Here is a 22,387-nt window from a genome sequence, read left to right on the forward strand (position 1 = left end):
TCCGACTCAGAGAAGATGGAGCGGTGGAAGTATGTGAGGACTATGTTGAACGAGATGAGACTGGAGGCAGAAGATGAATGGCAAAGGATATAAGAGGAGGAAATGGGACTTAAACGGTGGAACTGGAAAGATGGAAACTCTGGTGATGAAGTAGGGAGGAAGCGGGAATGCGGAAAAACCACCGGAATATGATGTCCCTGATCTAGTATTTGCCTCACTTTTATTTAATACGACTTTTAGGGTGGAATGATTTTTGAATGACATTCTCAATACGCCAGAACATCATTCAGATAGATTGGTTGAGGGAATTTTTGGATTTTAACTGCCTAATTTGGGTTTATCTTTTATTGTGGAAAAGGAAATAACGAGGAATTGAGGGATAGTTGGGAAAGTAGGCATTCCGCCTGCTACTTGAAAAGCAGTGAGCAGGCAAGTTTATCAGAGGTGGACGACGACGTCGACGGGAGCGACGAACGGTTTGGTGTGGCGGAATGGGGCGGAGGTTCAGCCACGAGGTCTTCGGATCACAACCACGCGAGCCATCCCGGGCTGATAAGATTCAGTTCCCACTCTCACCGATCGCTCTCATCTTTTGCACTTTCAACTGCTCGCTGCCTCCTGGTCTGCTTCCTCTCTTGCAACTCTATGATCCTCTCGCCAATGCGCGCGGTGTCTTGTAGTCTACGCGGCTTGGTAATCTCGAGGAAAGGGAACGCAATGACCGGGGTGGTTACGCTCCCTCATGCTGCTCCCATCTTTCCGTTCCGTCTCGTTCTCCACGCGCTAATATTAGCTCTAAATACCTACCCACTAGCTTTCTTCTCAAGCTACTGGACCGTGTTCTCTACAGTTCAACTTCGGCCTGCCCTGATCCTCGTAGGCACAGGACGCAGCTCTACTTATGCTTCAGACGCGCGAGTTTATAATACGTCTTCTCCGACACTGGTCCAACTGAATATCTGCCCAGACGGCGCTATACTGTCCAATCGTTGCGTTACAGCGGCCGTAAAATCCTTCAATCCACTCATACGAAGGGTCTCTCGCTTGTTCTTGTTACGAACGGGTTCCACGTCTAAGAAGTACAATGAGTTATGCTCGATCTGTACAGCCCGGGAGGAATACATTGACTCCGTCAGGAGAGGCCTTCGCGAGTGTATGTCATACTGACCGACTCAAATTTCCTGGTCACAAGTTTTTTTTATTCATCAACATCTCCGCGTTTCGTTTTGTTCTACTCACTTGGGACTTCCGAGTTCGCTTACACCGTATAATGTTGCCCCTAGAGCGACGATATATAAGACGTCAACTCTCCCTGCTTTATTGTCGCCCATCACCACCATCTTTACTATGGTCCCTTTCAGTCATGCTCTCCCTCTTCTCTCTTCTCTTGCCGTACTCGTCACAGGTCCGCCGTTGACTAACACAACGAAGGCTCGAGAGTACATCGGTAAGTATGAGCTGATCGTCACTCCTAACATGGCCACCACGGGTCTGCGCACTTTCACGTCCTCGCTTTATGACGGTGAGTCGGAGATCTCACTACCATGACTGTGTCTTCATTTTTGCTGACTCTATATTCCCTGTCATATACAGTTGCATCTACCGCTACGGCCAAGCAATACCCTAACGCTAACATAACCCAGGTACGTACAGATCTGAACCTCCCTACACCTCCTCGCGTTCTTTGGTTACTATACCCTCATCACACCGGTTTCGTACCGCAATCTGAACTTCTCCCGCTCACCTCATTTGATCTATGCGTACTCAGGACTTCTGGCCGATCGTAAGTCTCACTAATGGGAGCTACGTCAAACCGCTCAGCTTATCCGTTCCCGGTGTCGATGCCGAGCATGCCTGTGACGTCATGTAGTCCTGGTGCGGGATGCATCTGAAGGCGGACGCGGAGGGTGAGACGGTCGATTTCTTTCTCAACTTCTGTGTTGGGAAATAAATGGGACTGGAGCGAGAGAGCGAGACTGAGGCATAATGTGTCCCGCTGGTGATGGCAACGAGACGAGATCGAGCAGGGCTGCTCATTGCGAACCGTTCACTATCGGACGAAAGGGCCTTGTTCCGTTCCATATCGTGCTTTAGTTGGAAGAGTCGAATTCGACAATGACAAGTTATTTTTCATAATTTTTCATGTGTTCTGTGTCCAGCTGAGGGAAGATCGGTTTCTTTGCCCTTCGCCACATATCCTAGGCCATTGTTCGGCATGTGAAGCCATAGATAATCTCCCTCTCCCTTCCTGACTCATCAACAGCTAACTATGCAACCTCTGAAACCCCCACAGTTTGCGTCTGGATACGAGGAAGCACCATAAAGAAAGAAACCTCACATGCGTTATACTTGATTGATACATACCGCGCTGCAATTACCTACTCAAGTAGAGCTTTTGTGTCAGGTGATTTGTCGAGTTCACTCGATGTGCGCGAAGATCACATTAGGTATAGTGGCGGTACACAGTGAGGCTCACTTCATATTACGAGCTAATAGGGAACAGATTGGGGGAAGTAGTATAGAGGGCCGTAGTTTAAAGATATCATAGAGACGGACAGATGAGATGTCGAACAGGTCGAACAGTCACGAGGGAAGGGCATTACGACGGAGGCTCGTTCACCTGCATCTGCGCCTTGCCAGTATCATGTGTCAGGTTGCCTGCGTAGAAGAAAGACTCGTCAGCATTCTCCCTGTAAAAAGACCATAACAGCAACTCCTCCACGACAGTCATGAGAGCAAGAGAGTCGATAGAAGACAAACACCTGTACTTGCTGCGTCTTATCGCCCACAATGGCGCCAACGATCACCTCCTTCTTCCCTTCTAGCCTATCCGTAGCACCATCGACGTAGTCTTTAGCTTGAGCTGCGTTGTATTCGGCTTCACCGGCTGCGTGCTCCTCCTTGCCCGCTTGCTGCCAAGATGTGGCGCCAGTGAGGTTACCAATCTGTCAACGAAGGAAGGGCGCCTTCGAATCATGCTCGAGATGAAGCAGTCGGATATCAGCGTTATGTTGGCGAGAAATCTGCTCGATTCGAGACTCACACGCGCTCGAAACTAGTTCGAGGCGTACTGTAGATTCACGGACGGTTCGATCTAGTTGTGAGCGGAGGAAGGCGATTTCTGCAGGGCCCGAAGCAGAGCCAAGGACGTTCGAGCGAAAAGGCATTCTGGAGTCGTAATCGTCGGCGGGTACGAGGGTTAGAAGATATCGCAGATGAGAGACTATTATAGCGGTGGAGAGGTGTGACGTTGATGGGATGGAAAAGAGTGAAACTCGCCAGAGTCTGCGCTTATTCAACGCTTGATCATGTTGACTTTGGCATATAATCCGTGGCGTCGGCTTTTGCCGTGTCGATATTCGATGCGACCCACTTTCTGCACGCTGCGAATAAGCAGGCCGATGGTAAGTCATGGTTGGGACCCCCATCCGATATAGATGTTAAAAATTGGAATTATACAGAGCCGAAATATTTGTATAAGTAGTCCACAATTGACGCACAGTCTCCTTTTCTTGGTATTGTAGATCTCGGAGACGCATTGCAGAGTCGCGAGAGAGTCCCAAAGTCCAACCAAAGTCTAACCACGATGGAAAAGAGTAGCAACAATTTGCATTGTGGTAACAGTGCATTCGATATGGAGTAAGTTGAGTCAGCGACCTGAAACTGAGAAGCACATTGGCACTCAGACAATATTGAGCGTGATACTTGTGACATCGACATCGGGGGAGGACTCTCCTACCTATATATCACGACGTACATACTCAAGTCAGCAACGAGGACGAGACATAACGGGAGAGTGTGGTAATCTGCCAGCTTACCCCAATCAAGACAACATGCGCAAGACTCAAGGCAACCTTATCCCCCTTGAATTCCACAGGAACCGGCACAGTGAAACTCTCGCTCTCCGTAGAATTCTCAGGATTGTTGAGTTGCGGGGCGTATGGAGCGCCATAGATGACTTGGCCAAAGGTACTAGCGGCGTCGGGGCAGCTGTTTGTCGCTGTGGAGCATGATGCCATCCCGAAGATGGCCGCGACGTCCTTGCTGCCTTGTATGGAGTTCTGACAAAGAAATGTTATTACATTGAGTCCGATGTCAGAGAGTGAAGGCGAATAGCGCGGTAGGAGCTGCTCATGCGTTATTCCCACCCACAAGCTTTAAGTGATACGTACAGGCTTCAAGACGTCGACAGTGATCGACTGGCCTGCGATGACCGTGCTCCCGTCGCTGGGAGAGCCTATCACCACACCCTGAGCGAATGCGGAGGAAAGAAAGCCTAGAACAGTAGTTGCGGTAGCGAGAAATCACATGTTAATATGGAAGAAGTCGGAGTAAAATCCTCAGCTGGAAGTGAAATTTTGTTCAGGCCAGAAGACAGGAGAATTGTGGGATGGATGAGTACCAGAGAGACCGCAAGATAATATATGCAGAAAGAGCGCTAACTGAGGCGCTGCTGTTGTCTTGAAGGGCAGAAGTAAACAACGCCTCCATCACAGCTCAAGGGCTTTCGTGACCGCGTTAGTGATGCTGTGGCCGGACATTCCGCACATGATGAACTCAATGGCCCACTCAAACTGTGTGCGAGGTCGGAGCTAGGCCGGTCCGATCCCTGCTAAGCCAGCGTTGTTCAGGCTCGCGCACTGTTACCATCCTATGCGGTAATTTAATTAACCGCCAGACTGGATAAAAATGCCCGCTGACCTACGAGCAGGGTCCATCGCCACCGAGCCTGGAGACCGAAAAATGGTGGTCAATACAATGATGGACGCAGTGTCTGCAAAATATGTGCATAGATACATGGTCCGATGGCATCGAAACCCGAGATAGAGAAGGAGGCACTACACCAGACGGTGGAATTCTACCGGCGGCAGCTGAATGCGTTCGGCATAAGTCGCTTTGCCACTGTGTTGTGAGCAAGGTCCAATATAACCTACGCTACCTGCATCTGATCCGTAACGCCACCTTCACCAAGCATCGCCGCACCCCGCTCGTTACAGATCTCTCTCAACATCCCCTCCACCTCTTGCTCGTTCATAAGCTCAGTGTCTGGCATTTCTCCCCTGATCTGAAAAACCCCTCCCTAAACTGCAGGGATTTCTCACATCGGGCCACTGGTTCCGTTGCGATCGAGCCGAGCACCTCCCTTTTTGCGCCTGATGCAAGTGCATCGGAAGAGGATGAGGAAGGTAACTGGGAAGTAGCGGTGGCGGAGGCGTTGGGAGTGGTGTTGGGTAAGGAGACTAGAGGAATAAACGCGGTTGCGGTACGCTGTGGGTGTGCGGAAAATATGTAGAGCGCATGGATTATGTGTGGAAGACGACGAGGTCCTGGCATGTTTTGGCGAGGTCGATGTCGATTCGCTACACGATATCACACGATCAGCGTCAGACCAAACGATAAGACAATGCCAAACTATTCGAATAAACATGGGAATATTGGGCCTAGAACATATAGTGCAAGCGAGGAGAGAGAAAGAAGATATTGGATGTACGTCTCTCGCATCAAATATATTGCCCTGAGGCATTGCCAAACTGTTGATCAGCGACTGAGATACGAGCGCAGACGTGCGGCTCGACATCGATGTCGAAGCATCTACACCAACCGCTGCGTAAGCAAAAAGTTGAATATTTGAGAGATATATCACGAGACGTACCCGTCACGCCGCCCCCTCCAGCAAGCCCTCCTACCTCTCGAACGCCAAGACCCCATCCACTACAAACCCACTCACGTTAATCACACCAAATACAAACTCATCACTATCGCCTTTTGTCTCCACACCTGTCACCCCATTGTCCGCATCCAAACCTTTCGTCATCACCTCCGACCCCACCGCCTACTCCTTCAATATCAACACACAGCTCACGAGGAAAAGTATCACGTCCAAGTCTCATCTCTGTACCCGTTCCTGTTTTTGAGCGCGAATTTAAACAAGATGTTGACGACGAAGGAGATCATGCTTGTAATTTGATGAGTTTGAAGGCGTGAGGTTGACTGATTGCTGTGCGAGGATCGCGGGACAGCATGCCTGTACCATGTCACGCCACGCCAACATAAACCGGAAGAAACTGTCAGCTCAGTCTCATGACCCATAGTCATCGATAAACGCAAGCGCGAAAAAAGAAAGAGTGACCAACAAAGGGAGAAGACGCACCGGCACTAGTTCAAATAACTGACTTGACACCTTCACCGCCTTCTTCACCGTCGGACACCACGTGTGTACCCACCTCCTCGATGTCTCTGAAAACTTGAAAATCTGGTTTAGACCCAAGTCGGTCGATTCTCTGTCTGTTCCTCTTGCGATGAGGCTCGTTCCGTGCGAATCTAACGGCGTGGAACAGAACGAAAAAGAAGGAGGGAAGGAGTAAATCGAGGAACATTAGCGACCTGGACGAAAAAAGGGTCAACTTTCCCGTTCACCTCTCTTTCTGATACCCACCCACTAGACCACCACCTGCGTCCCAGACCTGGGAACAAACCACATGATCTCAATCTGCATCATGCTCTGCCCATTCGACATCTGTGCATCCTGCAACACTAGCCCCGACAGCCCGCTGTTCCTCCCCTTTCTCCATATCCCTTTCCCGTTCTGCACCATGCTCGTTGCCTCCGCCAACCCCGGGATGACCATCATTCGAACGAGACCCCGACTCCGAGGGAGAGACTCGAAGGCACACCAAGCATCATGAGCGCCTGAAAACAGTGCAGGCGTCGCAGAGCGCTCTGAGCTTTTGTTCGTGTAGGATGCGAGGGCGGAGATCGTCGTAGAGATAGTCGCACAGGAGTTCTAGGTAGGCGCTGTGGGTGTTTCGTTCGGTCGTCGTGTGGATGCGTGTGTCTTTGCGTTGTTTTATGTGGGAAGGTGAATAGTCAGTACGTTGGGTGTGTTGAAGGATCGGTTGGTTGGTTTGGTAGCCTAGCCGTTGTTCCTTGGTTAGTGAGTTGGGGTGCGTCGGTGGATTGAGTGCCCTCGGCGAATGGTCGACTGGGAATATGAAGCCGATCGGTGCATTCGTAGGGTTCGGGAGTAGGTTGGGGTCTGTATTGCGAAGTTACGTCGACATTGTTCGTTGAGAAGGGAGAAGGGTGGGAGGGAGAGACGGAAAGGTGAGGGAGGGAAAGCCATTAGTGATCGGTAAACGAATATTGCACTAAAGGATAAAACGCGATTAAAAGGCTAGATGAAAAGATGAGAGAAAACGGGATCGAGTAAAATAACGAGGGCGTGAAGGAAATCGAGAATGCTAGAAGGAAAGCGGAGGGAAGTGTGGCGTAGAGCAGTCTGTCACGGGTACTATGAAAGTGTCATGTCAACGGGCGTACCTTCTAGTCTCCGAGGGTCACCGTGGGGTATCCTGCATGAGCGTGTCCAAATACTCGACGAAGAACATCTTCATGAGTTTCATATTGCGGGCCATCATAGCACAGGCCATACATTGCTGGGAGCGGACAAGGTAGAGTTCTGCTACGTGGAAGCGGCACAACATCCGGACGGAAGTTAGCAATAACGACAAGTTGAGGGGATAGAAAAGCGAGGAGAACAAGGAGACGGACGTACGTGAGCCTTGAAAGGTTTATGTACACGTTGACCTGTTCGACCATGTACATAAAACTAGTCTGAAGGACGGGTCGCTCGAAAGGTTCGGCATTCTCGTTCTGGAAGGGATCCCGTCTCACTCCAGCCGCATCCAGCAGCTACAACAGCTGGGCCTAGACAAACCCATCAAATGCGTCAGTCATCCATGTCTAAACAATCTACCCACGAAACGACCAACGTCTCACTCCCTCCCCCAACAACCTGTGACGAACCTACTGCAGACTCATTCCTTCTTCCTCCGTACTACTCCATCTCAGCATCTACTCAACCTCGCCACCGACTTCCTCTATTCTCCTCGCCAACACCTCTCGAACACCCAGCCATTCCTCGACTTCGTTCAAACATTCGCGGAAATACGACTCTCGGCTATGAGCGAACGACATATCGATGAGCAGGAATCAATCGTGGAACCGTTGCAACGTTTGGACAGTATGAGTAGGGTGGAGGTAGGAATGTGGGTATGGAGTGGTTGGAGGAGAGGTTGAGCAATCGGGCGGAGCTTGTGGAAGGGTAAGTGTATGGCCTTGACGATCGCAATGGAGGCCCAAGTTTCTCAAAGCGGGGGATGTTGATCCTCGTGAGCTATATTCCTCTACTATAACTACTCACAGGTGTGCAGCATCAGTTATGGAAAAAGAGGTAATGCGAAAGAGGGACGCACCTTCAACGGTAACGAAGGCATATGAAGAGCAGCGTTCGCGACTGCTACAATCGTGTCGTTTCCAGGCACTCCCAATGGAACTTTGGATCATCATCCCTGGAGTGGGACGGACAATTTACTGCTCGATATCCGTGAGCTGTGGAACGAGAGGGCGTGAGGTGGCCCTTCGACGGTTGGATGGACGCATCGTCGTTACTCGCTGTGTTCGATTGGTTAAAATTTTGAACAGCACGGCTGAGTTTACTGATAATTCTTATTGAAGAGAGCATATATGGGCGTAAAAAGTACAAGAATACACGGCAAACGCACGGCGTTGAGGTTCAAGAGGCGGAGAGACGCAACTTGAACGCAACTGGATCGCGTTGATTGATAATCTAATCTTATCGCACCCGTCGGGGATGTGGCATGTGGCCACTGGCATCCCCCGACGAACTTCTCGCGTTTTATTCCTTTCCTAACTACAACTTACTACTTACATCGTTCCAACCTTCACCGTGCTCTCATTGTTGAGTATAACGCAGGCGTAAGGCCGCTGAACGGCAGGTCCCGCTACTTATATTTGCTCCAAATGTAAGTACCAGTCTAACATATTGGCCACGAGCAGCATAAGATGTTCAATTGATCTCATAGTTTCGAATTGTTTAGCAACGTCCGAAGAGTATGCATGACGTGCTACTGCTCCAGCAAGTGAGGGGACCGTCACTGCCGCTGCAGGGCTTCGCCCAGCAGCTTCGTGACCTAAACATAGTACATGTGTGTCACACTTCACACCTTGCCGAGGTTACGATTTAAAAACATGAACAGAAATGAATACTCTAGAAACAATTCTGTCATGACTTGGACTAGCAGTAGATTGACAAAACGGACGTTCACGAAGTGTGGCGAACTCAGGCGGGATAGCTGAGTCAGAAATTGGTCAGCATCTACCATATAGGGAAGGTCGTCGCATTACAAGCCAAAAACCGAACGATACTTCTTGTAAGACCCACTACTAAAGTAGCGGGAATTTCATTGAAACTCAAAAAGCATCACAACAGTCACTAACGGCTCGAAAAACCAGGTCAAAACACAACGCGCCTTCCTGACGCCGTCTTGTTACCGTCTCGCTGCTCGCATGCACTTAATTTTTTCACTGTACTGGATTTCGATGTTGGACTTTTCGTTAATGTAGTTTCTGTGTGCTCTAGTTACAGGTAAGAAATTGCGAGGAGAAAAGGCGTCTAGCGAAAGCCAAGCGACAAAAGTCTTCGCCACACTCATCCTTAGGCGCCGGGCTGATATGATGTGACGGAAATCCGTAACATACGATTCTATTCCACGGCGCGTATACACAACAAAATCTGCGAAACTACGTACTCGAGTATTTTGCACTACACAGCCAAGCATTATACGAGACATCCCGGGAAAACCAATCCTCTCAAGCAGCAGGCGCGGAAGCGTCAGACTTCAAGAATCCTCTACTCCTCCAATACGCAACCCACAGCTTCACATCCTCTTCATCTAATCTCCTCGCCTCTTTCAGGCTCCGGGAGACGACCGTAGCGCGTTCTACAGAAAGTTTGGCCGCTTCAGTATACTCCGCTAAAAAGTCGACGAGGTGCAGAGCTGGGATGTTGGTCATCGCTTTGTCGGAGTCCGATGATTCGACCCAGGCCTTCTGCAGGGAAGCAATCCAGTCCCGGTACGGAACAGAAGGTATGCCTAAAATCGCCGAAGTAGTATCGGAGAAGAGACTCCAGTTGCTGGGTGAGGGATGAATGAGGTGTAGAATCGCCTCCGTTGAACCGGCCATCTCCAACAGCGCAGATGCGGCCACGTCTACCGGAAGCCAAGTGATTTTCTAAATCATAGTTCAGAATAATCTGCTCGGGGAAAAAATAAGGAAGGACTTGCCTCGTCCCTGGATGGCAACACGCCGAGTTCTTGTGCGCTGCGCACGAGGGCAGGGACCCATTCCGTCTCGTTCCATCCGCCCTGAGCTCGGTCCCCACAAAGTTGGCCAACTCGTACAATCGTCACACGAGCACCGAGTACGTCTGCAGCCTTGAGAAGTAAGGTTTCGGCCACCCACTTGCTTTCCGCGTAACCGCTTCCTACTGCGGTCACTGGGTCTGTGATGGCTGATTCTCTGACGATTGATCCAGACGGTGCTGTTGCGCACAAATAAAACGAATGTAAGCGCCACAACTCGACTTCGTACGTAGTAGGGAACGCGCACCGCCGCTCAACACAGAGATGGAACTTGTAAATAGTATCTTCGGATGAACCGAGCGCGGAGTACCAAGCGAGAAATTGACGAGGTTGCATACGCCCGCGACAGACTGCTCGAAAGCAGTGAGAGGGACCCTAAAGTTGACCTGCCAGGCTACTCCATCTCATAAGCATATCTCACTACTTGCTCGATGAAGACTCTTACCGGAATGTATGATGATCGTGGCTCGTTTAATCATCTAGCAGTCCAGGCAAAAGTACGTGTCAGAAGTATGTCAGATAGATTATACTCAGCAGATTACAAACCTCGGCATGTACGTCGTTAGAAATACCGAGGTCCGGTCGAGAGAGGTCGGCCTCTAGTAGTACGAGCTTCGAGTTCTTCAGAGCGCTTCCGTCCAGCTTCCATCGGTCAAACGCCGCCTCTTGACGATGAAGAATCTTCGAAAGCGGTCCCCGATTCAGCGCATAGACGGTGATCACCGACGTGTCTGCTAGGAGCTGTGATAGGATGTGACTGCCCAGGCGTCCTGTCGTGCCAGTGACTACAACCACACGATCGTCGCTGAGAAAATCGTCTTCCGCAGGGTTTACGGTGCGTTGTCTGGAGAACTGAGAGGAGTATTGTTCGACCATAGCTGTCATCACTTCAATTCTATCGTCAACGACATGTCCTCGCTGGGTAGCGAGAGTCTTTGGGTCGATGGCGGCAGCAAGAGAGGATATGGTCGGATGGCTGTAGACTAAGTCAGAAGGAACATGTTGCGTATCCATATGTGTCGTCCTGCGTAGAGCTCTGACGATCGCGTTCCGGATATACATTGCCTGCAAGCTGAGAGATGTCGTCAGCTCACCAGTGAAGTTGCGTGGCACACATAAAACGAACCTGTCACATCCTCGTTGGAAGATGTCCTCGTCATCTTTGAGCTTCGTAGTCATTGCACGGGCCACCAGTTTCCTGACGAACTCAAGGCCCTCAGAATCACCCCAGCGTGACGGCGGAGCGATATCGTTCTGCGAACTGTCGGCGAACGACGAATATAAAGCCGAAATCTCCTCTTTGTACAGTTCGAGCATCGGACGGCGTCGGGCTGTTCCCTTGGCAGTATGTTCTATGGGCTTTGAGGACTTCGACACCAGTATCATCTATTAAATTGAAGCTGTTCAGTCGTTCGTAAACTATCTCGGGGAAGTTATGTGGATAAGGCAGTCACCTCTTTAAAAATTCGCGAGTGGGCTGGTGCAAATTCATTCACGCGATCGATGATAGGCCTACATATTGAAGCACGATTAGAGATTGCTTAAACATTCAATCGTAGCCACCACCGTACCAAATCATGCTTTTGAACCGGATGACTTCCTCGGAATCCTGTGAATCGGCTTCGAACGGTTGTTCTGGCTCGACGAGTACACCGCAGTGAAGTTGGCCATGACCGAAGATAACAGCTGTGGCGATGTTTGGGTCCTGCATAAGCATACTTTCTAGAGCTTATCAATTAGTACAAGACCCATTTGGCTCGAGGGTTGATAGCGTTGGTATCTACCTAAGGGCACTGGGTTCGTCTGTCGAATGCAGTATCAGAAGACGAACGGGAGATCTAGATGGAGAAGGGGTCACCTTCTCGCCATTAGAGTGCGTAATCTGATCGTCGGAACGCCCGAATACTCTCCACAACCAGGGCTTCGTGGGATGACGCTGCAGAAGATCCCGAGTATTATACGCAGGGGTTCCGTTGGCAGCCTTGCAGTTTGTGACGTTCGTTGAGTAGTACCCGTTGTTCTGTTCATTTCAATCAATATAATCTTACTATAACACGGTGGTACAGATGTACTTACAACGACAACTAACTCAAATACGTCGTCCATTCCAGGCCCTTCCTGTGCGTGCAGTTCTACTGTTGGTTGTGGAGAGAATTTGAAGTATTCCCATTCGTCAGAAAGAACTTTGGAAGGTATGCCCATGCTTATATTGCAGGCCTCCGTACTATTGCCAAAGAAGGAGCACATCAGTCGATGCATAAATACCAAAGTCCAGAGTAACATGACAAGCTCACCAAGCGTATGTGGATATGAGTACCGTACCCGAGCGTACAAGTTCGTTCCCAACGAATTTGGACAGTCCACCACCAGCGTATATCTATGCCGATAATATATATTTTCGTTTCATACGTGAACACTTTCGAGAGAGATAAAAGTAACCTACGATAAACCGGAATGATTTCAATGCAGATGTAGAGGCAGGATCGCGGAACCAGGCCTGTCAAGCACGGATGAGGTAATACTCGCAATGAAGCCATAATTATATGTGTTACTGACCTCGATGAATGCCGGAACGCATAGAACAACATCCGTTTTCGTCCCAATCAAATGATGGAGGAAGCGTTCAGGAGTCGCTGCGAGAGGTGTTCGCGAAGGCGGAAAAACGCCACAAACCACGCCTGACATGCTCTGTCAATGTTCGTTAGTCGCGTTGACTTCGGACGAGAAGAAGAGACTGACCCAGCAGATGGCATTAACCGCCAAAACATCTGGTTCACAACTTTCGTGTAAGTTGAACATACATCCGGCTTTGCGAATAATGCGTCTTACGGAAGAACGGATTCGCGTGCATGCCAAATACATGGTCACAAAGGTCGACCTCTCCGAAACCTGTCGAAGCCTGTGTTAATCACGCTAAGGGTGAAGGTTCGCGAACGTACTGAGGCTCATTCCAATCCTGAGCAGTGCGCGATGAGTGAACGGGACTTGTTTCGGAAGACTAGAGGAGCCTGTAAACAGAAGCAAAAACGCATGAGGTCAATTAAGGCATGCAAGAATGAATGCGCGTACCCGAAGTGTGGAAGAATATAGCAATGCTATCAAGGTCGAAGCTCATCGGAAACGCGACTCCCGCAGCCTCATTATCCCCGTCCTTGTCATCGCACACGTCGTCGAATTGGATCATTTCTAGAACTTCCACCTTCGAGTCAAGTAACTCGTTTGCCGACGCGATCAATGCGTTCATGGCATCGTCAGGGCTGACGAAAACCTGCATAGCGTTGGAATGATGGATGAGGCTTGCCACAGCCTGTGGCGAATTGCGAACGGAGATCGGGAATGGGATTACTCCGAGACGCAACATGGCCACCAGGAGACAATAGTAGCTTATAGTATCTGTAATTGCGCGTGAGATACCGAGGAGAATGTTGTTGTAGCGTCATTTACCGTACCTGCAGAAGCGAGAATGGCGATAGTGACCCCTTGCCCCGGAAGCCGAGTCTGAGCAGCCAGACGATCGTGGGCACGATTGATATGACATGCGATAATGCCCGCCGCTCTCGTTACCATTCTCCAAACCTCGGGGTAGCAAATCGTCCGAATACTTCCATCATCGTTCAGGAAGACAAAAACTCTATGCTTGGGGCTGTGAGTAGCGTTGTACTCAATAATCTGCGCGACACTGAGGGTACCATCTAGAGGAGGTGGTTGAAAGGTTGGACAATGCAGCCCTTGAGGGGTAGGAATATGAGGCGGGGGAATGAAAGACATGATGGAGTCTGATGCGAGCAGAGGAGAGGACGGAGAGTATGCCAGCAATGGCGAGGGCGCAGGTCCGCGAGAAGCCGTGGCGCAACGTGTGATACTTGTGACAGATGCGGAAAGATGTACAGACTGGGGGAGCGCTACCTGCGGCAGCAGCAACCTTGCTGGGGGAGGGGCCGTAGCGGGCCGACACGACATCCGCACAACAGAATACCAAACACACGAGTAGAGAACGAGAGAGCAAAAGTCTAATATTAATTTCTACTCTCCCACTCTAGTTATAGGCCAGTCATAGTAGCGTAATAAGATCACAACGCACGAACAAAGAGAAACAACCGAGATCGAATCAAGCTTCTTTGAGCCACGAACATTTCACAACATCAACGGACTAACCACGATTGTCGCACGGCAAGTCACTTTTACGCCGTACGCACACGCTTCGACGACGAACCCATAAAATCTGTGTCCCTCGCCGGCACACGCTTCCTTTCCTGCTCCGCCACCAACTCTACGGGGGGCACAAGCACCCTGATCTTGACGACGTCCGCCACGAATGTGTTGCTGGCCGGGCTAGAGGCCCGCGCAGTGAAGTCGTAGTGCTTGAGGGTGGCGCTCATGACGACGACAGCGCCCTTGAGACGGCTCTCGTAGTCCTTGGGCATAATGAGATCACCGTCGACGTCGTATGCAGGGAGTATGTTGAAGACGTGGGTCGCCTTCATAGCGGCAAGCTCGGCGACAGCGATATCGCCAGAGACGGGGATGTTCTCCAGACGAAGCGCGGGGTCAATGTCTGAAAGAATCATGTCAACACTCAGCTCTGGAAATCGCCCCTGGACACATGAGATGAACATAAAGCACGACGATACACACCTTCATCAGTGCCCCCAACATAGCCATCCTTTTTCTGTACAACACCAAACGTCAGAAACATCCTCACATAAAGAAGTCAATCACTCACCATGAAAGGCCTGTACGTCACTTTAAACGTCTGGTCGTTACTCAGAGCTCCCTTAAAAGGCACACCGGGTGTCGCAATCGCATCGGACAACTTCCCTAAGTTCTCGTGGACGATCTTCCAATGGGCGTCGAACGGTGATACGTTTGGCGCCACCAGGGTCGCCGAGCCTTTCGCGTCAGCCAGGCATTTGGTGAAAGCCGTAGGCCTGCGATAGCCGCCATCGGGGACGAAGTAGAAACGTGCATCGCTGAACATGCCGACAAGGGAGATGACGGCACCATCCGTGGAAGGGGAGTTGGCGGCGCCCTTGACGCAGAGAACGTTGTAGTACCCTGACCGCTTGTGGAACACATACTGTCCTTCGGAATTGTACTGAACGTTGCCGAGATAATGGTAAGAATCTCCCAGAGCGGTGGCAGCGTCCACGAGATCCAAACCCGACCTGAGCACGATCCAAGGCGACATATGAGCAATACACAATGAGGATTGTGGCGACACATAAGACGACACGTACGTGGTAGAGGGCGTTTCCGAGCTCATGACAGGCTGAGCGACTGGGAGAGCCTCATCTCGAAAGCCCTCGGTGGCGACCGCAGTTACTTTGCTGCACTCAGGTAACGTCAGTAAGTATGCGCGAAATCGATCCATCCCATGGTGGAGCACACACCGTTCAGTGGCATCACGTATCGCCGCCTCATCGTTGGCGAGAACATCCATACTATCCTCAAGTATGCGACTCTGTTCCGCCGTTACACCTGTGCGCACTCTGACGTCAGTTGAGAGTGAAAAATGTTACAAGGGATAGACTCGCCTGGGAAGGGGGGTGGGACCACCAGTCCAGCATCAGCACACGGGGCATCCCCTCCGCCCGCTGAGACAGCAGGTATAAGACAATGACAACCTAAAGTTGGATGAGATCACATACCAGAGACGCCACCGACCAGGGGAGCTCCCATTGCCATTTCGGCAGCAGAATCAGCAGTCGGCAAATCTCCCTGGACCGACCAAGGCTACAATGTCAACAATCGAGCACAGTATGGTACACACACCTGCAGACAACTCACCTCAGCACGTACAGATGCAATACGCGGGTCGATGACCTCAGACTCCGAACCCGCTGTCAAAGGAGACAAAGAAATGTCGTCCTTCGTGCTAAGAGCAGTCTTTGGAAGAGAATGAAATTAACCTTAAGAGATACAATGCAATTGGTAGCGGCAGAGCACTAACCTGGTCGGGTAAAGAGGGTGCGGCACCATGGGTGGCCCCAGACCTTCGAGTGGTACGCATGATGGAGAAAGTGAGAGCGAGGATGAATATCGAGGGGCAGAAGGAATCAGCAAGTTGTTCCTGAACCCCCTCAACGGTCGCTTATTAGGGACCACAAACATTGGCGAAAAAAATTTGACTGAGAGCGTAGCCCAACGAGCAGAGACAGGAGGCCTCCCCGGAGTCAGAGTTTTTCAATAGTCCGAATCCAATCGGCGCCCGAACTGCACGGTGCCCGCCAGTGAGCGCCTCTCCGAATAGTATGATGTGCAACTTCCCTGCTCCTCAATACTTGTGTATAATTCATCACAACATGTGTGCGTATAACTCAAATGTTCAGTCGTTGAGTAGCAAGGATTCAAGGCCACCTACGTCTGCTAGAATGACTTTTGCACCCGGCTCAGGTGAGCATGTCTCAGATACATGACAAACATCCATCTGAACTCCTATATCACGTAGACCTGTCCGAGCACAGCATGAATCAGTGGAGCCGCATCGCTCACTCGATCCTGCAAAGCCTCGACCTCTGCAATATTCGAAACATGCAAGGCATTGGCGGAGGATGGCGTGTTCTCGTGAACGGTTTTTTAGAGGACACGATAAACGAGAAACTGAAAAGGTAAACACAGTTGTCCGCCCAAAGATCATCACCGCATTCTGTGACCCTGAGTTTTGCCAAATAAAACCACAGATTTGTGGACGACCCGATTCGCCTGCGCACAATGCTCACCCGATACCGCTCTGCGATTGCCGGGGATGTGGCTTTAGCCATCGCTCGCCTCGGTGCACCCGCCCATACGGAAAAAAGTTCCCCATCCCAGGAGCTCCAAATTTTCTGCTCAGTCGGAGGCTATCCCGCCGATACGTTTGTCCGCCATTTAGAAGATAACGAAAAGTTTGCGGTCGAGCTTATCGTCAACCGGGATGAAGCCATCCCGGAGGCCATGAACCCAGGACATGTCCTAATCGTTCGGCTGGTCCGCCCAGACGGAATACGAATCTGCATCTTCGTTGCAGCCCAAGCAACAGCGACACTTCCCCTTCCATTCACCTCTGGAACGCACTCCATGAATCTACTCACAGGCAACGCCATCTTCATCGCCTATCCCGAGCTCACTCTTCATGGCCACACATGCATCAATCCAATGAGGTCCGACATGACGGAGATCTTTGCCGAGAGCAGGGCCCTAGGACTGGAGCCCCATACATTTGCCGAAAACCATCCGGTCCTCGAGCGATCGCGACAGTCGTCCTACTACTGCCCTCACCGCCCGCGCATGATCGGAGATCGGGGGTCTCTGGTCATCGTATACTCCGATGCTCATGATAAACCTCCTCCACGTCTCCAATTCCGCATGGCCCAATGGAACCTGGGTGGCGATGAATGCAGTTGTTGTGATCAAACCACCGAATTCACTGTCGTCGTCCGGAATGTCCAGAACGCGTATGATTACCACCATAACCCCTTGTATGTGCTCATTCCTGCCGTCCGTTGAACCCCTCTGAGATCCACGATGAATACAGACATCCCGCCACCCAGTATCTGTGACCCCCCATCGGAAGTTTCACGTTCGGCCCGTTGGTCTTCAGACCCATGACTGTGTTATGATAGCCTCCATCTCAGTCCTGACTATGTATCCCCTTCATCCTTTGTTACATCGACCTCGACATGTTCATGTTGGGCTTTATTCATCATTATGATCTTATCTTTCAACTGTGCCAATTCGTGACACTGCATGATCTTGTCTCGTTGTCGCAGACTACTCGAACGCTGCGAGCCGTCGTGGTCAGATACCTCAAGATCCTGGTCCGTGGATATCAGGAACACTACGTCACCAATCCCGATGGCCTCCGCCACGGCATGCAACGATTCGGTGCTTTCATCTCCGGCGACATCGCACTCGACATTGTCCTCCACGCACGCCACAATCGCCCAGTGCTGCATCGAACACTCTCGCTGTATGTTCCCCCGGACAACGCCGCATGGTTCCTGGAGTTCTTTGGAAGCCAGCAATATTTCCGCGCTTGTGAGGCCAAACATGACACCGGGGTTGGGGACGTACCCCACATTGACGACGTCGGTGAGAACATCCTCCCTTTCTGTCGCATGTACTCTGCAGATTTTCTCATCCACTGCCTTGTCGACAGACATTCACAAACATGAGCACCGCCACGGTCAACACGGCATTTCGACTGTCACCCACCTTATAGACCGACGTGGTCGCCGAGTCGATGTGATCGAAGCCGAACGAGGCCCGTCGTCGACACCTCTCGCTTATAGTACCTGCACCATCGAGCAGACAATCATTACTGCGCACTCGGTATGCATCGCGCACCCGAGATTGACACTCCACGCACGCACGATTGGCTACCTGAAACCGTACCCCGTTGGTTCTGCGGAACCGCACCAACGCTGGTCACTCATCGTCCTCCGAGGTTTCCAGATGCGCTTCTGGCGTGAGGAGCGTGGTAGTGGGCCAAGAGGACCGGACATGACACGATTGATCGACGGGAACAGGTCGTTTTTTGACGCACGCTGTTTAACCCTAGAGTTTATTGAAGGGGAACAGCCAGGATATTATAATGGTGCAGCGTGGGCGTGGGTGACAGAGAAGGGGGGTAGGCGAGTAACGATTAATGAAGCAGATGTACCGTGAAACCATACATGTCGTCTCCTCACAATCCCAAACATTGAATAGAATGAAGATCCGAACAGGTCAATCGGAATCACCGTCGAGCACTACATTACTCTCAGAAGCAGACACAGAAAGGCTAGCCAGAGAAGGTGGCCCACTCGAAGAGGTTTCATATCCGCTGTCGTCGGACCATGAAGCGGACTCCGCAGGGGTATACGCCTGTGACCATCGTCAGTGTCGGGAGGAGCGAACGTCAAGGAACAGAGACCGAGAAGTCAAAGGGTACTGACCCACTGCGAGACGTCTCCAACCCACAATAACACGTTCAGGTGTAAAGTGCCCCGATTTTGATATTCGGCGATGTACTGCTGTATATGAACATCGTAGAGTGGGGTGTCCGGGACAGGGTACACCGGGGCCCCGGATATTTGGGCAGAGTCCAGTGACGTTCGACACTCTGGGCTTGACGATGTTGACGCAGGTCGCCTACGGAGCTGCAAAGTCCGCCAGAAAGCACGACATCCTTAAGACCGCCCGCACAACGATATCGGCGTCAGCAGGCACTCAGATCGTGGTCCAAGGAAGACATACTTTTGAACAGACGCAGCATAGTGGATGGAGACAAAGGCAAATAAGGCAGGGCTCGTGGTGTGAGCACGGAGCGACAAAGGAGGAGAAGAGATGACCTGAAGCGCGCTCAAAACAGCGGGGACCTTTATAAATTTTACGGACTCGATCACTCCGCCTCAGCCCAATTGGGACATCCGCCTCATCGACGACGACTCTCACCATACCTCAGAACTCTTCTCACTGAATATCATTATCGCCATGGACATCTCTCCACCCAAACCCTCTCCACAGGATCTGACTGCATTGAACGAATTGACGTTGAACGACCTCCTAGAATATGTTCGATCCTCAGACGTCCTCTACGCCCGCAGTGAAAAGCGGCGGAAAGACCTCCTCATCAAAGCCATTATCCAGTCCGCGCCATCCAGCGACGTTCAAGAGCTCTGTACCAGGGGCAAGGCCATCCAAGACGCCCAAACCCCTCGCCGAACGAGTAAGAAGAGGAGGCGGGATGACGATGAACAGGGCACGCAACGCCTTAACAGGCCCAAGACGGACAAACACTCATATGCACGGCCGGTTCATGATCCCACACGGTTTATGTCACTTCCCACCGACAACGAACGGAACGAGTGCTATCGTCGATTTTACAACGCTACATGCAATGACGCCGTTCGCTTTGGAACATGCGCCGTCTGTTCCCGACGCCAACTCGTGAAGGAGTCCGGGCTGACCGCCATCGACCTCTGTAACCTTCCCAATGCAGACGTTCTCCGTCCCAAGCCAGACATATCACACTCAGCTCACGATCTCACCGACGGCCTGTTGCTCGAATGCACAGGATTGGTGCGAGACGACAATGGCGTCGTTACAGGTGCGAACGTGTGCGCCGAATGCCTCCGAGGATTGAAGACACCTGCGGGCTGTTCCCCCCCGAAATACTCTCTCGCAAACAACCTATGGATAGGCACCATCCCCCTCGAGCTTCGTCGACTCACCACTCCAGAGCAGCTCCTCATCGCCCTCTTATACCCCCGTGTCTTTGTATTCAAGATGTGGCCCAAAAAATCAGAAGGCATCTCAGCGAACAACGTGCAACGAGGCATGCGTGGCACCGTCAGTACGTTCGAGCAAGACATCCACGGAATCGCCGCCATGACAGCGGGCAAGCTTATGCCACGACCACCTGCGATCCTCGCCTCAGTGATGACGGTGACGTTTATCGCAAAGGGAAAGCTCACGAAGTCTTGGTTGTACAATACGTTTCGTGTCCGTCGATGGGCCGTTCGTGACGCCCTCCTATGGCTGAAAGCAAACAACCCCAAGTATTATGGAGACATCGAGATCAGCGAAGAGAATCTCGCGCAGTTGCCTGAGGACGACGTACCAGACTCTATAGTGGCCAACGTTCGGCAATCCGATGACCTAGGTCTTCTTCAGCAGGAGAATTCGGGGTACGTTCCTGCGGAGGATGAGTTCGTAGATGGTAAGTCGCACGGTGTACATGTCTTGCGAACCCAAGCTGATCTGTACGGAATGTGTGTCGCACAGACGTTGCAGAGGGATCAGGAGGAGGACAAGAGTCCCCTGGTATGGGCGGCGATACCGATGATGGGCCAGGTACGTCTGCTCTCTGCGATATATCAGGCGAATACACAACTGACAGCTACATTCTCGTACCTCGTCACAGACGCCGATGTCATACCGTCAACGTTCCAAATCTCCGGTGCGGTCGATACATCGCTTTCGAACGTGACCCCGACGGAGTTGATGCTTTATGGGCTGGCCAACCTGTGGAAAGAAGGGAGCGAAGGGGGCTATAGCGTCAGATACAGTCGACAACCTGTCAGCGACTTTGGCCGACCTCTGAAAGGGGAACATCGACCGTACAACCCGAATGCAGGGAATTTTTGGGAGAAGGCGTACCCATTTCTGTTTCCTTATGGGCGGGGCGGTATCGAGGCCGACCGCGAGAAATCCATATCGTTTGTCGACCACGTCAAGTGGGCTCTGCAGCACCACGACGGCCGCTTTCGACGACATGAGAGCTTCCCTTTCCTCGCCTTCGGGATTGAGCAGCGGCGGCAGGCCCTCGGATCGGCCAAGATCCAAATGAGGCGGAAGGACTTCGAGCGAGATGCACACATACTCGCGACCATAACCCAAGATAAGCTGCGAGAGGCGGTCAGGCGGGAAGAGTTGGGTCAAATCGAGACTGATCCATCTGTACGACTCCTCCGTCAACACCTCCATACGGCGGGAACCCGTGTCCAAGGGTCAGATGCCCAACGCTACCAACTGCGCAGCAAAATCTGGTCAACGAGTGTGATGCTTGGCCCGCCGACACTCTGGATGACGATCAATCCATCGGACCTTCACGACCCGCTCGCCCAAGTGTTTGCCGGAGAGGACATTGATCTGGATGCTTTTGTCGCGACCGATGGACCCAGCCAGGATAGACGATCACAGAACGTCGCAGAGGATCCATGGGCGGCGTCCAAGTTTTTCCACTTCATCATCAACACCATTCTCCAAACGCTCTTCAATATCACTGTCACAGCCGGATATCGCGTCGACAGTGGCATGGGCGTCCTCGGCGAGCTGGCCGCGTACTTTGGTACAGTGGAGTCACAGGGGCGGGGAACGTTACATCTGCACATCCTTATGTATCTCAAATATTCCCCGACAGCGCACCAAATGCAAGAACTCCTCAGGTCAGAAGCATTCCGCGAGAAGATACGGGCTTACATCAAGAACACCATCCATGCACACGTCCCTGGTCTAGAGTCAGCAGAATCCGTCAACGCCATCGTGAACGAGAAGGAGATCGCGTTCTCCCGCCCGCCAAATCCCGACAGCGTCTCGTACGAGGAAGAGATCAAGGACGTAGAGTTACGGGTTGCCCGTGCCAAGCAAGTCCACAAGTGCCATCGAAAGCGGTGCTTGAACGCGAACGAAGATGGGGT

The 22,387-nt window shown here is 51.5% G+C and overlaps 4 protein-coding genes across 4 annotated transcripts; 1 reads left to right on the plus strand and 3 right to left on the minus strand.

Annotated features, from left to right (window-relative positions):
- Nucleotides 1-1,347: 1,347 nt before the first annotated feature.
- On the plus strand, nucleotides 1,348-1,870 carry STEHIDRAFT_115138 (uncharacterized protein; the record flags this gene model as incomplete). The annotated part of the gene is made up of 3 exons (XM_007309562.1): nucleotides 1,348-1,522; nucleotides 1,594-1,643; nucleotides 1,769-1,870. The coding sequence occupies 3 exons, from the start codon at nucleotides 1,348-1,350 to the stop codon at nucleotides 1,868-1,870; spliced, it is 327 nt and encodes a 108-aa protein (XP_007309624.1).
- A 729-nt stretch (nucleotides 1,871-2,599) lies between these two features.
- On the minus strand, nucleotides 2,600-2,945 carry STEHIDRAFT_67298 (uncharacterized protein; the record flags this gene model as incomplete). Its single annotated transcript, XM_007309555.1, has 2 exons — nucleotides 2,600-2,674; nucleotides 2,763-2,945. Coding segments are annotated over 2 exons (258 nt in total), but the record flags the coding sequence as incomplete, so codon positions are not given.
- Nucleotides 2,946-9,534: 6,589 nt separating this feature from the next.
- On the minus strand, nucleotides 9,535-13,994 carry STEHIDRAFT_104323 (acetyl-CoA synthetase-like protein; the record flags this gene model as incomplete). The annotated part of the gene is made up of 19 exons (XM_007309563.1): nucleotides 9,535-10,095; nucleotides 10,149-10,405; nucleotides 10,474-10,620; nucleotides 10,672-10,705; nucleotides 10,773-11,298; nucleotides 11,353-11,612; nucleotides 11,681-11,738; nucleotides 11,798-11,948; nucleotides 12,011-12,029; nucleotides 12,085-12,246; nucleotides 12,303-12,450; nucleotides 12,521-12,603; nucleotides 12,670-12,723; nucleotides 12,783-12,914; nucleotides 12,966-12,994; nucleotides 13,056-13,115; nucleotides 13,166-13,234; nucleotides 13,296-13,619; nucleotides 13,676-13,994. 19 exons carry the CDS (start codon nucleotides 13,992-13,994, stop codon nucleotides 9,673-9,675), a joined length of 3,255 nt encoding a protein of 1,084 aa, XP_007309625.1. The 3' UTR covers nucleotides 9,535-9,672.
- Nucleotides 13,995-14,407: 413 nt separating this feature from the next.
- Nucleotides 14,408-16,236, minus strand: STEHIDRAFT_161948 (uncharacterized protein; the record flags this gene model as incomplete). Its single annotated transcript, XM_007309564.1, has 9 exons — nucleotides 14,408-14,781; nucleotides 14,862-14,895; nucleotides 14,950-15,391; nucleotides 15,464-15,553; nucleotides 15,617-15,715; nucleotides 15,802-15,820; nucleotides 15,875-15,944; nucleotides 16,014-16,112; nucleotides 16,177-16,236. 9 exons carry the CDS (start codon nucleotides 16,234-16,236, stop codon nucleotides 14,408-14,410), a joined length of 1,287 nt encoding a protein of 428 aa, XP_007309626.1.
- Between the last annotated feature and the right edge of the window lie 6,151 nt (nucleotides 16,237-22,387).

This window comes from Stereum hirsutum (genome assembly GCF_000264905.1).
Source record: "Stereum hirsutum FP-91666 SS1 unplaced genomic scaffold STEHIscaffold_18, whole genome shotgun sequence".
Taxonomy (NCBI): domain Eukaryota; kingdom Fungi; phylum Basidiomycota; class Agaricomycetes; order Russulales; family Stereaceae; genus Stereum; species Stereum hirsutum.